At 44.3% G+C, this 15,985-nt stretch overlaps 1 protein-coding gene across 2 annotated transcripts in view; it reads right to left on the bottom strand.

The window, feature by feature from the left end:
* Positions 1-15,985, bottom strand: part of lnx2a (ligand of numb-protein X 2a) — a 204,257-nt gene that overhangs the window by 38,716 nt on the left and 149,556 nt on the right. For both annotated transcript variants that reach the window (XM_038818016.1, XM_038818017.1), the window contains one exon: positions 4,107-4,306. In XM_038818016.1, the coding sequence (XP_038673944.1) occupies positions 4,107-4,306 (200 nt within the window). The remainder of the gene's footprint in view (positions 1-4,106; positions 4,307-15,985) is intronic.

The raw sequence follows: 15,985 nt of genomic DNA, 5'->3' as shown, positions 1-15,985 counted from the left end.
GGCATATAGAATCTTCAGGGAAGACAGGGAGGGGTGAAAGTGGAGGAGGGATTGCATTACTAGTTATGAAGTCAGTTACAGGTGTAAGGAGAGATGATCTTGGAGGGAACATCAAATGAAGCTTTTTGGGTACAGTTTAGGAATAAAAAAGGGACAGTCACATTGCTAGGTGTTTATTAGAGATGCCCAGACAGTCTGCAGGAAATTGAGGTGCAAATATGTGCACAATTCGTAGAGGTCTGTAAAAATAATAATAATACGGTAATTATATTAAGTGATTTCAAATTTAACAGCATTAATTGGGATAGTCATAGTGTTAAGGGCTTAAATGGAGTGTAGTTCTTAAAAAAATGTGTACAGGAGAATGTTTTGGATCAATATGTAGAGGGTCCAACAAGGGTTGGTGCAGCGCTGGACCTAAATCTGGGGAATGAAGCTGGACAGGCAGTTGAAGTGTTTGTGGGGGAACATTTTAGAGATAGCGACGACAACATGGTACAATTTAAGCTTGTTATGGACAAATAAATAGACAAGTTGCAAAAAATGCTTTGGATTGCAGGAGAGCAGATTTTAGTAAAATAAGGCAGGATCTTGCCAATTAGACTGGGAAGAGTTACTTGTGAGGAAATCTACAGAAGAGCAGTGCAGGGCATTCACAAAGGAAATGGGGAGGGTACAAAATTGTTTCCCCTTGGGTGTGTAAAGATCCTTCCTGTTTATTCCCTTATTTCTCCTTTCTTTTGTTTTGCTGTTGCATTTTTGATCTATGATCATTATGGATGGGGTCGAAGAGTGTTTATTGATTAAATATGAACCAAATCAGCATTGACAATACTACTTGTAGTTTGGTTGTAGGAGATCTTCGAAATTTGGATAAACATTGATTGGACAATCAGAAAAGATTGACTGCATTACACGAGCGACAAAGAGACAGGCATAATAAAGATTGCAAAAGAGTATAGACAGGGTTGTAGGGAAACACCAGGGGGCACTCTTAATTAATCATGATGCTGACGTAAGAAACTCTGAACCAATAAAGCCACATCTGTCTCGACTAAAACCATGGAGACTGGCTCAGTTAGAAACTGACATACAATGCATGTTGGATGTGTTGCAGAGACAAGTGAAAACGCTGAGGTCCACGGAACACAAAGTTGGGTTTGGGCGATTGATGGCCATGTTAGGGGATGAACTGGTGCTTGCTGCCCCGGACATTTCCAGACCATAAACCGTTTGTGCTCATAGAGAAGTTTAAAATCCAGAAAGCACAATTATTCCTTTGGAGTCTATTATTACAACAGTTCAATGTTAAAATTGCACTCATTCCTGGAAAGGGAAATGTGATTGTGGATGCTTTGTCACACGTTTAAGGGCTGACTAATTACCAATGTAGTGACTGGGAAGGGAATTTGTATAATGGGAATTGTTTGGATGGATATGTGTTTATGTTTTGCATACCTCATGATGCAACGTCCGTGCCCTGAAGTTTCATTCTCTTGGGGTGGGGAGTGGTATGTAAGGTTCCTTCCTGTTTATTCCCTTATTTCCCCTTTCTTGTATTTGCTGTTGCATTTTTGATCAATGGATGATTAATGAACATGCCACTTTAAGAAACGCAGCTTGTAAGATCAATGTACCTTTAATACAGACAGAAGCAGCTGGGAGGCTGTGCTGATTTAAACTAGAAGCTGCAGACTGGCCGGCATAATTGAGAACTTGGGTTGATTGATGGGCTGGTGGCCAATGATTTGGCCTTAAAGGCTGTGCTCTGCCTAGTAACAGGTGGTGATTGGACCTGATCCCACTCATATGTTTTTCAGAGTCCCAAGGTTCCAGTTTGGGTTCAGTTTTGATTCTTGCAACCTGATAAAGAGAGCAAACTAACTCTCTCCAAAAGGTGCCAGCTAATTCTCTCCAGGAGGCCAGGGTGAGGGCTGACTCTCTCTTCAGAAAGTCTGATGCCGTTCTCTTGAGACTTTAGAAGCCTGAAGACAAACCACAAACGCAAACAACGTTTGATGTGAAAGAAAGTATCTCTCCAGAAAGAAAGTCCTGAATACGAACCTCAAGCTGAACGACAAATTTAATGATAAATAAGGTGCCTGCTGCTTGTGAGTACTGCATTTTCTAAACTACAGGGATCCTGACTGAATTACTCTACGAAGACGACCATTAATGACTGTAAACCAGGACTTTAATCAGCTAGCTTGCTGTGAAAAACGTGTGCACCATCTGAAGAAAAGACCCTTATCTGTTGATCTTTATCCGTATTATTTTTTACCCCTTTCCACCCCTCTGGCTTTGTCTGTCTTGTGTGGGTGGGTAGAGGGTAAGACTTCCCAATAATTGGCTTCCCAATAATTACAGTCACCAAGTTTATAAGTTTAAACACAATTACTGTTTATTTATAACAAGGACTATCATTAAATCAACAGTAAATACAACTGCTTAATGTCAAGCTAATAATTATTACCCACTTGAAAGCAAGTATAGGGGCAGCAAATCAGTGGAGGCATAAGTGCAGTACAGAAAGTGCAGGGTGGAGCTTAAGAAAGCAATTAGGAGAGCTGAGAGGGGATATGAGAAAGCTCTGGCTGGTAAGAGTAGGAAAAATCCCAAGATATTCAATAAGTATATCAATGGGAAGAGGCTAACCAGGGAAAGAGTAGGGCACATTAGGGATGAAGGGGGCAATCTGTGGAGGGAGCCAGAGGACATTGGTAATGTGTGGAATGAATACTACATATCTGTCTTCACCCAAGAGAATGAGGATGTAGGTAAGAAACTCGGAAAGAGAGACTGTGAGGTTCTTGATCAAATTGATATAAGGAGTGACAAGGTATTGGAGACGTTGGCATGCTTAAAGTGGACAATTCACAAAGTCTGGATGAATTGTGTCCCAGGCTACTGTGGGAGGTGAGGGAGGAGATTGCAGGACTCTGACCCAAACTTTTAATTTCTCTCTGGCCACGGGGGAAGTGCCAGGGGATTTGAGAGCAGCTAATGTGGTTCCAATATTTAAGAAGGGTTGCAGAGATAAGCCAGGGAATTTCAGACCAGTGAGTCTCATATCAATGGTAGGGAAACTATTGGAGAAAACTCTGAAGGAATGGGCGACACGGTGATGCAGTGGTTAGCACTGCAGCCTCACAGCGCTGAGGACCCGGGTTCGATCCCGGCCCCTGGTCACAGTCCATCTGGAGTTTGCACATTCTCCCAGTGTTTGTGGGGGACTCACCCCCACAAACCCAAAAGGATGTGCAGCATAGGTGAATTGGCCACGCTAAATTGCCCCTTATTGGGAAAAAAAATGAATTGGATACTCTAAATTTTCATTTCAAAAATCAATTGAGGCGCAGATTATAAAAGCAGGGAGGTCATGTTTAAGTTGTACAAAACATTGGTGAGGCCACAGCTGGAGTACTTTGTGCATTTCTGGTCACCATATTATACGAAGGATATGATTGTACTGAAGGGGATGCAGAGGAGATTCACCAAGATGTTGCCAGCGATGGAACATTTAAGTTATGAAATGAGGTTGGATAGGCTTGGGTTGTTTTCATTGGAGCAGAGAAGACTAAGGTGCGACCTGATCGAGGTGTACAGGATTATGATGGGTATGTACATGGCGGATAAGGAGCAGCTTTCCCCTTATTGAAGGGTCAGTCACAAGTACAAGATGAGGGGCAGGAGGTTTAGGGGGCACGTGAGGAAAAACGTTTTTTACCCAGAAGGTGGTAATGGTTTGGAATGCACTGCCTGGGAGAGTGGTAGAGGTGGGTTGCCTCACATCCTTTATAAAGTACCTGGATGCGCACTTGGCACATCAGAACATTTAAGGCTATGAGTCAAGTACTGGCAAATGGGAATTAGGAATGTAGGACAGGTGTTTTTCATGTGTACGTGTTGGTGCGAACTCGATGGACCGAAGAGTCTCTTCTGCACTATATTTTCTGTGATTCTGTGAAACATTCAATCTGTTCTCTCTCCACAGGCACTGTCAGACCCGCAGAGATTTTCAAACATTTTTTGTTTTTGGGTCTTATATAGCCACGTTTATTTTGAAACAAATCAAAATAGCTGTACAACAATTTCTAGTTTATTACCTGCAATATTTGGTCACCAGAAAGAAGCCTTCCATCTTTTGCAACAATGCCATCTCGATAAACTTCCTGAATTACAATATTTATCAAAGGAGTTTCATTTCCACCTACGATGCTCAAGCCTAGTTCCATATAGGGATTGGCCCTGTGGATGTCAATACTGGTAATCTCTCCTTCGGGCAGACGAGGTTGCTTTGGTAGTGCTGCAATTTTTAAAAATACAATACGTGCACTTAAACTATTAACACAAACTTCCAGTTAATTATCAATCAGTAATTCAGAAATTTAAAAAAAAATAATTGCTTTTGTGCTTATAGTTTAATTGCACAGCAAAGCAGGTTTTCTGTGATGGTGGGGAGGTTTGTGTTTTTCCACAATTTGCTTCCTCTTCTTAGACACGACCTCCAGAAATGTACATGCAAGCCTGATTCTTTTCCAAGAAAAGGTTAAAATGTAAATTATCAAACGAGGCAATCTATGCTCACGTGCAACAGTGTGTGATAAAGAATTCTGTTTGAGACAAGAGAGGTAGAGCACGATTAATAAGGCTATTGGAATAGAGAACCTAAGGTGAAATAAATAGGACAAAAATACCATTGGGAAGCACTTATGAGATGGTGAGAGATAGGAGTATGGTTTTAAAAGGGGCAAGGGATATCAAAAATTTAAAAGGGAACAGCCAGTTTGGAATAACAAGGGAAAGGTGCCAGAAAAATAGTATCAGAATTGAGTGGTAAGTGTGTGAATACACCGTACTTAAATGAAAATTGCTTTATTAACAATATGATATAGTAGATATAAATGAAATATGACAAATTTGGACAGGACTGGGAACTTAATAATTCTAGGTATAACACTCCAGATTCTGTGGTCAGGATCAAAGTCACCGCATTTGTGCTGACCTGAAAGAAAGCTGGCCACAATGATTTTGTGATCTCTGTGGCCTTTACCAATATTAGTTTGAATCTGGCGCCAAGTCAAGGGATCTCCAGGCATCTAGCAGCAGCAATGTCAGCAAGCAGGATATGTAGCCGATAACATTGAAGTATTCGCTCAGGCAGCAAACCAGGAAGTTAAAAATGATTGAATTTGTCACTTTTAATTAAAATTTTAGAGAGCAAAATAAATTATTGGGACTTGCACATGGGATTAAGGGAGAAACTAAAATAATAAACTTTAAAAAATATTTTCATGCAATTGTTATTATAACGGAGAAATTTAACATTCATAGAATCCCTGTCGTGCAGAAGCAGACCATTCGGACCATCGAGTCTGCATCAACCCTCCAAAAGAGCACTCCACCAAGGTCCACTCACCCGCCCACCCTCCTCTAACCTAGTGACCTAACCTGTACATCCCTGTACAATTTAGCATGGCTAACCCACCTAACCTTCAAATCTTTGACGGTGGGAGGAAGCTGGAGCATCCAGAGGAAATTCCCAGAGGAAACCCACATAGACGCTGGGAGAACGTGCAAACTCTACACAGACAGTCACCCAAAGCCAAAGCTTAGGTCCCTGGCGCTGTGAAGCAGCAGTGCTAACAACTGTGCCACCATGCCGTCTATCCACATATATAATGCAAGTTCTTCAGGTGCAGCAAGGCTGTTCAGGAGTAATTGTGAGACTCATAGTATAAAAAGCCATATCTCCTCAGTTTAGTGATTTCTACTTGATTGCGGAGTGGGCTTCAGCAGCTCACCTTGTGGGGAAGCAAAGAATAACTGACTTTTGGATTTCTCCATTTAACTGCATGTGACCAGAAGTTATTGTCAGTTTCAGAGGAGTAACAACAGCAAACACTGACTGCTTTGTGCCATCACTCTCACAGAATCTGGGCCAACATTTTCAGATTTCATTAACGTTTTTCTTGTGAGCTGTAAGTGCAAAACAGCCATTCCAGTAAAGCTCAGCAGTTTCCTGCAGCATGAAAATCAGTCATCTTTAGAAAGCAGTAGGCCAGTGAGTAAGATTCCATAAAGATGAAGGCGCGGGAGGGGGAGTGTAGTGGGAAAGAGTGAAACATCTTACTTTCTTTGGCAAGGAGAGCTGAGTACCCATTTAAAGGGTTACCTTAAAATTGATTCAGACAGGCAAATTGGTGCACATGGTGTGCACCAAATCTTCGCACCGACCATTTTCTATGCCAGAAATAAGTACCCAACAGTTGGAAATATCCAAAGAGGAAAGAAGCATTGCTTGCTTTAATCCTGGAAAATAATGTAGGGCAAATAACAGATGAGAGCTGGAGAACAATAGGGAGGTAAGAACAAGGTAGTTCCATGCAATGAGAATAGAAAAGGGCAGTGGTTCGCAGGTTTCGCAAGAAAAAAATAAAGTTCATTGATATAAATAATGATCTGAGCCAAATTAATTAACTATTTTATGATTTTAGAGCACAGGAGGCATATAGCTCGTCAAATCCATGCCAGCTCATTGGAAGTGCAATACATCTAGTGCCACGCCCTGCTCTTACCCCATAACCCTGCATTTACTTTTCCTTTACGTACTTACTTAATTACCCTTTGAAAGCCTTAATTAAATCTGCCACCCTTCTCTGGCAGTGCATTCCATTATAGCCACTTGCTCGTAAAAATGTTTTTCGTCTGTTGCCTTTGAATTGTCCCTCTCGTTTGTAAAGACAGAAAAACATTCATTAAGACATATGCCCATGACTTCGGACTGCACATTAAAATTACCTTTTTGGCCTTTTATCAGCCCTACTCTTTCCTTAGTTATCTTCTTGTTTTTTATGTATTTTTAAAACATCTTTGATTCTTCTTTGATTTCCCTCACCACAATTTTTCCTGCCCTTTCTTTGTTTTCCTAATTTCCTTTTTATATTCACCTCTGCACTTTCCATATTCTACTAGGCTCTCTGAAGTATTGAGCTCTCGATATCTAACCTAGAACCATAGAATCATAGAATGGTTACAGCATAGGAGGACACAATTTGTTACGGACGCCTGGTCAGATTCCAACAATAACTCAGATGCTGGACCAGAGCTGCAACTTAAAAAAAAAAAAAAAATTTTTGAAATATTTTTTATTCTCCTTTTTCACATTTCTCCCAAATTTACACCCACCTACAATAACCAATAATCAGTAACAAATGTCAATCCCCATATCAATAACAACGATCCAATTCTCCCACCAAACCCCAAACATTAGCCCGCATGTTCACATAAACAAATGACAAAAAGGAATCAGGAATCACCCATAGTAACCATTAACACACACCCCCCCCCAATGTTCGATATTATCCAGTTCTCGAAAGTGCATAATGAATAATGCCCATGAATTGTAGAACCCTTCCATCCTTCCCATTTTACTTTAATAAAACAAAAGAAAAATGAAATGAAATGAAAATCACTTATTGTCACAAGTAGGCTTCAAATGAAGTTACTGTGAAAAGCCCCCAGTCGCCACATTCCGGCGCCTGTTCGGGGAGGCTGGTACGGGAAGAACAATATTTAAACTTCAACCCTAACAATAATAGATTATATGTAGTTTCTTAATCCTAACACACAAATTCCCATCAAATAGCACTTAAAATGAACACGCAGCTCTCATCCTTACACAGGAAGCCAAAGGTGATATGAAAGCTGCCTCAGAACCCTTTTCAAAGCCTGTCTTTTCAATGACTTCCCTCTCTGTGGCTTTTCAAATCCTTCTCCTTATCTGTTCAAAGCAGGATTCCTTCTCACTTTCTCTCTGAGCTCCGCCCCACTCCTCAAACAACACTCCTGGAGTGTCCAGACATGAACCCATTATTGTTACCTTGTCTGTATGATTTCCCACTCCTGTGTATATATATATATATATATATAAAAGAACAGAATCATACTATTGATATGCAACTAACCTCCCCTTTACAGAAAAAATAAACCATCAGACTCTATAATGGGCTAACGGCTGGTCAAACAAGAGTGTCCCAAAGGACAATGAATCTCGAGTGATTCACCCTTGCTGAACAGGGCCATCCGGTGTACTCCCACTCACAAGTTTAAGTCTGAATGGGACAATGTAATTCATGCCAGGTGTGAGTTTATTCCTCTGACTTCATACTAGCTCCTCAGTCTGTTTAACCCCTAAATTGCCTGATGCATCTTTGATCCCATTTCTGGACCCAATTTCTTAATATCTCCCTCGCGTAACACATAAATTAAGATGATAGACAGAAGAAGTAATGACGACTTAGGAAAAACTATTTTACGCAGCGAGTGGTTAGGATCTGGAATACACTGCTGGAGGCTGTGGCAGAGAGTGATTCAGCCATTTGGTCCATCGTGTTCATGCCAGCTCCCTGCAAGAGCAGCTCGCCTAGTCCCACTCCCTGGCCTTTCTAGTAGCCTGCAATTTATTATCTTCAGATAATAGTCCAATTCTCTTTTGAAAGCCAGGATTGAATCCTCTCCACCACACACCTCAGGCAATGTATTACACATACTAACAACTAGCTGCATAACATTTTTTTTTCTCATGTTGCCATTGTTTTTTTTTCGTCAGTCACCTTAAATTTATGATCCTTCTGCCAATGAACCAGTTTCCCTCCATCTACTCTGTCAATGATGTCCTCCCGGTTTTCTCTATTCTTTAAGAGAATAACCCAGATTCTTCAATCTGCCCACTTATATAAAGGCTCTCATTCTTTTTCAGCACCCTATCTAATGCCCTCACATCCTTCCTAAAGAACAGTGCCAAGAATTGGGCAAAATACTCCAGCTGAAGTCTTTCCAGAGTATAATTCCAGAACTCATTCAATTGAATTTTTAGAATTATATGTTACAATAAGTTGAACATCAAAATAACTTTGAACAACATATTTGTGAAGGATGATTGGCTTGTATTAGGATTGTGGTCGATTGCAGATTGGCCGTTATGGAAAAAAATGAAGTGCAGAAAAGGTTATTTTATTGCCAGGTCGAAACCTAAAGAGTGAATAAAATAAATTTCAAAATAAATATTCAGGGGAACGGACAGATTCTTTTGTCTTTTGCAAATTGCTCATGTTGATTAATTCTTTTCACATGTTCTTAGTAGTTACTTATTTCCTGCTATTGATTTGTATATTTCCTACCTCTTGAGTTGTGATTTAGTTAACCTTCATTTAGTCAGGTAAGTCAATTGAGAACCAATCATCTACAATAATGACCAGGCTGGCACCACAGCAACAGAAATTACACATCAATACAATTCATTTAAACACTAAAAACAATCAAATGCAAAATTAGCAGTGAATGAGAATTGTCAGTTTAGCAAGTACAGGAATCCTTCGACAGAGCCTTAGCCCTTGAGCGAAAAGCAACCAGAGTAATCAAATTAGGTAGCTTCGGCTTTAGTTGTCCCTTGTTCCAGTCATTGGCAGCTGAAAACTGACAAAAGACTATTATCACTCTGTGATTTGTTGCCATTTTGTGAATAGACATTTTTTGCTTGACTAATTTTCAAGAAAGCGTATTCACATATTAAGAACTTATTGTACTATTTGATTGCATATTACTTATAGAAGGACCACATGGATGTATACCGTTTATTGTCAATGACTGTGGCTCTGATTCACTGTTCCAAAGCAGGTGCACAGAGTCAGGAGTTTTTCTTGGATTGCTGCATCAGCCTCTGGAAAAAGAGCCCCAAATGTCGGGATTTTCATTCCAATCAACTAGGTACATGGACTTAGCCCCACCCCAGTCCAACGCCGACATCTCCACATCATGTGTCAGTGTGGGCAGCAGGATCTCTTTAGACAGTGTGTCACCGAACATCTCCCTCAGGTGCGGGCCAGCGCTGCTGAGAATTTTTATAAAAGTCTGCCAGGAACCCAGCCGGTCCTGGCACTTTAACTGATTGCATGGAATTGATACACTCCATGATTTTGCATAGCCCTAGTGGTGCTTCCAGCACCCATTTTCTGTCCTCCCCACCACCAGTATATCCAGCCTGTCGAGGAACTGTTCTATCCCAGAAGCCCCCTTTGGGGGCTAGGAGGTGTATAGCCCTCGGTAAAAGTTAATAAAGGCCTTATTGACCTTGTTTAGGTCCGCTACTAGCCTACCGTTACTGTCCCTGATCTGCGCTCTCTCTCGCGGCAGCTTGAATTCTTAGCTGGTGATGCCTTCCGTGCCTGCCGGAGCTGGTGGACTGCCTTCCATGTGGAGAGGCCACGTTCCATCTGCAGCCTTTTCCTTTCCGCCAGCAGTTCCACGGTTGGGGCTGTGCAGTAGCGCATATCCACCTCCAGTATGGAGTTGATCAGCCTCTGCTTGGTTTCCCTTTTCTTATTGTCCCTGAGGACCCTATAAGCTATGATTTCCCCCCTGATGACCGCCTTCAGTGCCTCCCAGAATGTGCAGGGTGAGACCTCCCCATTCTGGTTGCAGGATACATAATCATTGATGGCTTGGGATATTTTAATGTTGAATTCCTTATCGGCGAGGAGAGCTGATTTAAGTCTCCATGGGGGGCATTGGGCCTGTCCCTTCTCTAGCCCCGCACTGGGGCTTTTCACAGTAACTTCATTGAAGCCTACTAGCCCCGCACTGGGGCTTTTCACAGTAACTTCATTGAAGCCTACTCGTGACAATAAGCGATTTTCATTTTCATTTCATTTTCATTCATTTCATTTATGTAATGTGGCTCATGGTCAGAGATTACAATGGCAGAGTATTCTGCCTTTGTTACCCCTGGGAAGCAACCTCTTCCTTCCACAAGAAAGTCTAACGTGAGTAGGCCTTATGCACATGGGAGAAGGAGAATTCTTTTTTCTCCGGTCTAACAAACCCCACCCCCCACCCCAAAGATTAGTCGGTGGGTGTCCAAGTCTGGGATTTCGGTCATCATTTCCTTGACGAACTATGCATCATCCCAGTTTGTGGAGAATACTTTTTTTTTAAATTTAGAGTACCCAATTATTTTTTCCAATTAAGGGGCAATTTAGAGTGGCCAATCTACCTATCCTGCACATCTTTGGGTTGTGGGGGTGAAACCCACGCAGAGACGGGGAGAATGTGCAAACTCCACACAGACAGTGACCCAGGGCCAGGATTCGAACCCGGGTCCTCAGCGCCGTAGGCAGCAATGCTAACCACTGTGCCACCGTGCTGCCCTTGTGGAGTATACTTTTACCAAAACTACTGGGGCCTCTTCCAGGGTCCCACTAATCATAACAATTCGCCTCCCTCGGTCCATCATTGTGCTCGTCGCCAGAAATGAAACTATGCTGCTTACTAATATGGCCATCCCCCTCGTCCTGGTATCGATATACGAGTGAAACGTTTGTCCCACCCAGCTCTTTCTTCTCCACTGTTGGTTCCTCTCTCTCAGGTGTGTTTTCTGCAGGAAGGCTACCCTCAGACTTAAGATGGGCGCAGACTCTGGAACTCTTCACCAGCCCATTGAGGCCCCTCACTTTCCATGTAACTATGCAAATGTGTGTGGGGGGGGGGGGGTGACCCCTTCCTCCTGTGGGGTTAACCATACTTAACTTGTGGGTCTGGTCCTGTCCGATTGGGTCTGGCCTCATTATTGGGCCATTCAAAATATCCGCCAACTGCTTCCCCTTTCTTGCCATCTCCAATTCTAGCCCGTTGCAACCAGTGCTCTAACCCTTCCCCCTCCTCCATCCTATTGCTCTCCTTCTCTCCTTATGTTTCCCCCTCTTCCTACCCCCCCAAGACACCCCTCTTCTTTTGCCCTTTGTTTTCCCTGAATTTCCATCTTTCTCCTTCCTTCTGCCAGGTGCACCCTCCCATGGGAGGCGCGCCACTGCCTCCTCTTTCTCTGTGCTCTCTACACCAGCTTACTCGCTAGTGGAGTGGCCCCCCTCTCCTCTTCTCGATCTAGTTCCCCTATTTAACCCCCGTCTGCCTTTCATCCTCCGACCTTGCCGCATCTCTGTCCCATGTTCTTTCCTATCTATCTTTCCCTTGGCCTTCGTACCCCACCTTTTTACCCATGTGCGCTCTTACTGCCTGCCTAAATTGTTATTTTGGACAAATATGGTGGCCTTCTCAGGTGTGTCGAAGTAATACTCCTTTGCCTGGTATGTGATCCATAACGTGGCAGAGTAGAGCATGCCGAACTATACCTCACTCTTGTAGAGGGTGGATTTTAAATTCAGCTGGTGCTTGGCAAGGTCTGCCCCATGTCCTGGTACAAGCGGGTGGGGTGTCCCTCCCATTTGCACCCACCCACTTGCACCCATTTCAGGATCCGCTCCTTACCCTCGTACTTGTTGAACTTCACAAACATCACCCGTGGAGGTGCCCGGCTCTGGGCCGCTGGCGAAGCGACCTAGGGCATGGTACATCTCCGAGGGCTTGGCGAAGCTCTCCTTGTTGACGAGTTTCCTGAACATCTCCGAGAAGTAATCTGTGGGATTTTTCCGCTTCATCCCCTCTGGCAGTCCCACGATTCTCGTGTTCTGCCGGCGAGATCTGCACTCTTGATTGTCCCTTAGGCCCTTCTGGGTCTTGATCAAGGTCACCACTTGGGTCTCCAATTTTCTGATCCGGTCCCCTTGGTCTGTGGCGGTTTTCTCCAGGTCTCTCCTTTTCGATTTCTGGGCTTCCGGCCTCCGCTCCATTTTGGGCATCGTCTTCCCCATGGGGGTCGTCACCGTCAGTGTATCCACCGCCATCTTGTTTCTGCACCTCTCTGTGTCTATGGAGCTTGGTGGAGATAAAACGCCTGGGTCTGCACTGAGAACTCCGTGGAGTCGGCCCTCCCCATTTCCGTGCCACCCTATTTGGCTGCCGGCTCCGAGGTCGAGGTTACCCTCCCCTCATCCTTGTTGGCTTGCTTGGTGGGCGGCTGGCTCTTTCCCATTCTTCTCTTTTTGGGTTCCTCTTCGACATGGTCTGCGGGGATTAGGCGGGGGAGGGATTGTAGATACTTTTGGTGCCCGTTTGATGGGGTTAAAAGTTTGTTTTCGCAGTTTTCACATGGGAGCCACCTTGCATGCGACCGCTCAGCTCATGGCCACCAGCGGAAGTGAGCCCGTCCACAATAATGACCATGCCATGTGGGTGGCATGGTGACACAATGGGCAGCATGGCAGCACAGTGGTTCGCACTGTTGCTTCACAACACCAGGGGTCTGGGTTCGATTCCCGTCTTAGGTCACTGTCTGTGCGGAGTCTGCACGTTCTCCCTGTGTCTGCGTGGCTTTCCTCCGGGTGCTCCGGTTTCCTCCCATAGTCCGAAGATGTGCAGGTTAGGTGGATTGGCCATGCTAAATTGCCCTTAGTGTCTAGAAAAGTTAGATGGGATCACTAGGATAGGATAGAGGTCGGGGCTTAAATAGGGTGCTCTTTCCAAGGGCCAGTGCAGACTTGATGGGCTGAATGGCCTCCTTCTGCACTGAAAATTCTATGATTCTATGCCCTCCTGATTCCCCGCACCCTCAGCTTACGCATTGCAAAGCACAGAAACCCAAAATGTTATCCTCGTTGCCCAGTCCGGTTGCTGCACTGCCAGCTCTCTCGCTCTCAGCTATGCTGCTTGACTGATCTATGGTTGAGTTGTCCCGCCCTCGCTGGCTGCTGTTCCTTATTCCCTAAGACACGATGCAGGCACTTGCCGAACCTTCTTTGCACAACTGCTCCTGTATGGCTACCTGGCTTGGCCTCTGCTCTCTCTCACCCTCGTCGCCTGGTCTGGTTACTGCCCAATCCAGCCCTCTACGGTCACCCCTGCCTGGCTGGCCTCTGACTAAGGTCGAGTTGCTCCACTCCCGCTGCTCCCGATTCCTCAAGGCACAATGCCGGCTCATGCCTGGCCTTCTTTGCACCTCCCAACTGCTGCTCTGCTCACCTCACGGCTATCGCTGGGGTGGTCGAGCCTCGAAGACCGCATGTGCTCCTGGCTCGCTTCCTGGCTATCTGGCCTGATGTCCTCTGTTCTTTTTGATCTCCACCCCCCACCCCCTCATCAGCCCTGGCCTGGAGGTCAGGAGTCGCCCCGCTGCTTCCCTTGACAGCTGTTTGTGAGCCCAATACTAGATGTTCCACCATTGATTCAGCAATGAAGCATTTCTGATGATTTAGGGTCATCAATGATTGAGGACCTGGTTATGTTTTATATCAGTCATTTTCTCGGAGTACAAAATACATATATGGCTTGTGTCTTACAACTGAAGCATCGAACGCTACTGAAAGCGGAAACTGCATGGAATACAGAATAATTGGTTCAAACTGTGCTAGTTTCAATGCTAATGAGTTTAAGTCCCGAAACAGGCAAGTGTGGCCGTACTAATGTCTTGTATAACTTCAACAAGACACCCCAACCCCTGCATTCAATGTTCTGATCAATGAAACCAAACATGCCAAATGCCTTCCTCACCACCCTGTCCACCTGTGACTCCACTTTCAAGGAGCTATGAGCCTGTACTCCTAGATCTCTTTGTTCTATAACTCTCCCCAACACCCTTACAATTAGGTCCTGCCCCGATTCGATCTGCCAAAATGCATCACTTCACATTTATCCAAATTAAACTCCATCTGCCATTCATTGGCACTCTGGCCCAATTGGTCAAGATCCTGTTGCAGTCCTAGATAACCTTCTTCATTGTCCACTATGCCACCGACCTTGGTGTCATCTGCAAACTTACTAACCATGCCTCCTAAATTCTCATCCAAATCATTAATGTAAATAATAAATAACAGTGGACCCAGCACTGATCCCTGAGGCACACCGCTGGTGACAGGCTTCCAGTTTTAAAAACAACCCTCTACAACCACCCTTTGTCTTCTGACATCAAGCCAATTTTGTATCCAATTGGCTAACTCATCCTGGATCCAGTGAGATTTAACCTTATGCAACAACCTACCATGCGGTATCTTGTCAAAGGCCTTGCTAAAGTCCATGTCGACAATATCAACTGCAGTGCCCTCATTTACCTTCTTGGTTACCCCTTTAAAAAAACTCAATCAAATTCATGAGACATGATTTTCCACTCACTAAGCCATGCTGACTGTCCCTAATCCTTGCCTCTCGAAATGCCTGTATATCCTATCTCTCAGAATACCTTCTAACAACTTACTAACCAGAGATGTTACGCTCACCAGTCTGTAGTTCCCAGGTTTTTCCCTGCAGCCCTTCTTAAACAAAGGCACATCATCTTCAGGCACCTCACCTGTGGCTGTCGATGATTCAAATATCTCTGCTTCAGGAGCCTCAATTTCCTCCCTAGCCTCCCACAATGTCCTGGGATATATATCATCAGATCCTGGGGATTTATCTACTTTGATGCGCTTTATGACTTCCAGCACCTCCTTCCCTATAATATGTATACTTCTCAAGACATCACTGTTTGTTTCCCCAAGTTCCGTAAAATGGATTGGCCACGCTAGATTGCCCCCAAAGTGTCCAAAAGTTTAGATGGGGTTATGGGGTTACAGGGAAAGGGTTGGGTCGTAGGCCTAAATAGAGTGCCCTTTCAGAGTGCCTTTTTCCCCCTGGAGTGTAGGAGGCTTAGGGGTGATCTTATCGAGGTCTATAAAATAATGATGGGCATAAATAAGGTCAACATCTTTTCCCAAAGGTAGGAGATGCAGACTCAATGGGCCAAAAGTATACATATTATAGGGAAGGAGGTGCTGGAAGTCATAAGGGGCCTCACGGTAGCATGGTGGTTAGCATCAATGCTTCACAGCTCCAGGGTCCCAGGTTCGATTCCCGGCTGAGTCACTGTCTGTGTGGAGTCTGCACGTCCTCCCCGTGTGTGCGTGGGTTTCCTCCGGGTGCTCCGGTTTCCTCCCACAGTCCAAAGATGTGCGGGTTAGGTGGATTGGCCATGCTAAATTGCCCGTAGTGTAAGGTTAATGGGGGGATTGTTGGGATACGGGTTACGTGGGTTTAAGTAGGGTGATCATTGCTCGGCGCA

The sequence above is a fragment of the Scyliorhinus canicula genome, chromosome 14 (genome assembly GCF_902713615.1).
Source record: "Scyliorhinus canicula chromosome 14, sScyCan1.1, whole genome shotgun sequence".
NCBI lineage: Eukaryota > Metazoa > Chordata > Chondrichthyes > Carcharhiniformes > Scyliorhinidae > Scyliorhinus > Scyliorhinus canicula.
Note: the sequence above shows the minus strand (reverse complement) of the source record. Positions and strands in the feature narration are given on the sequence as shown.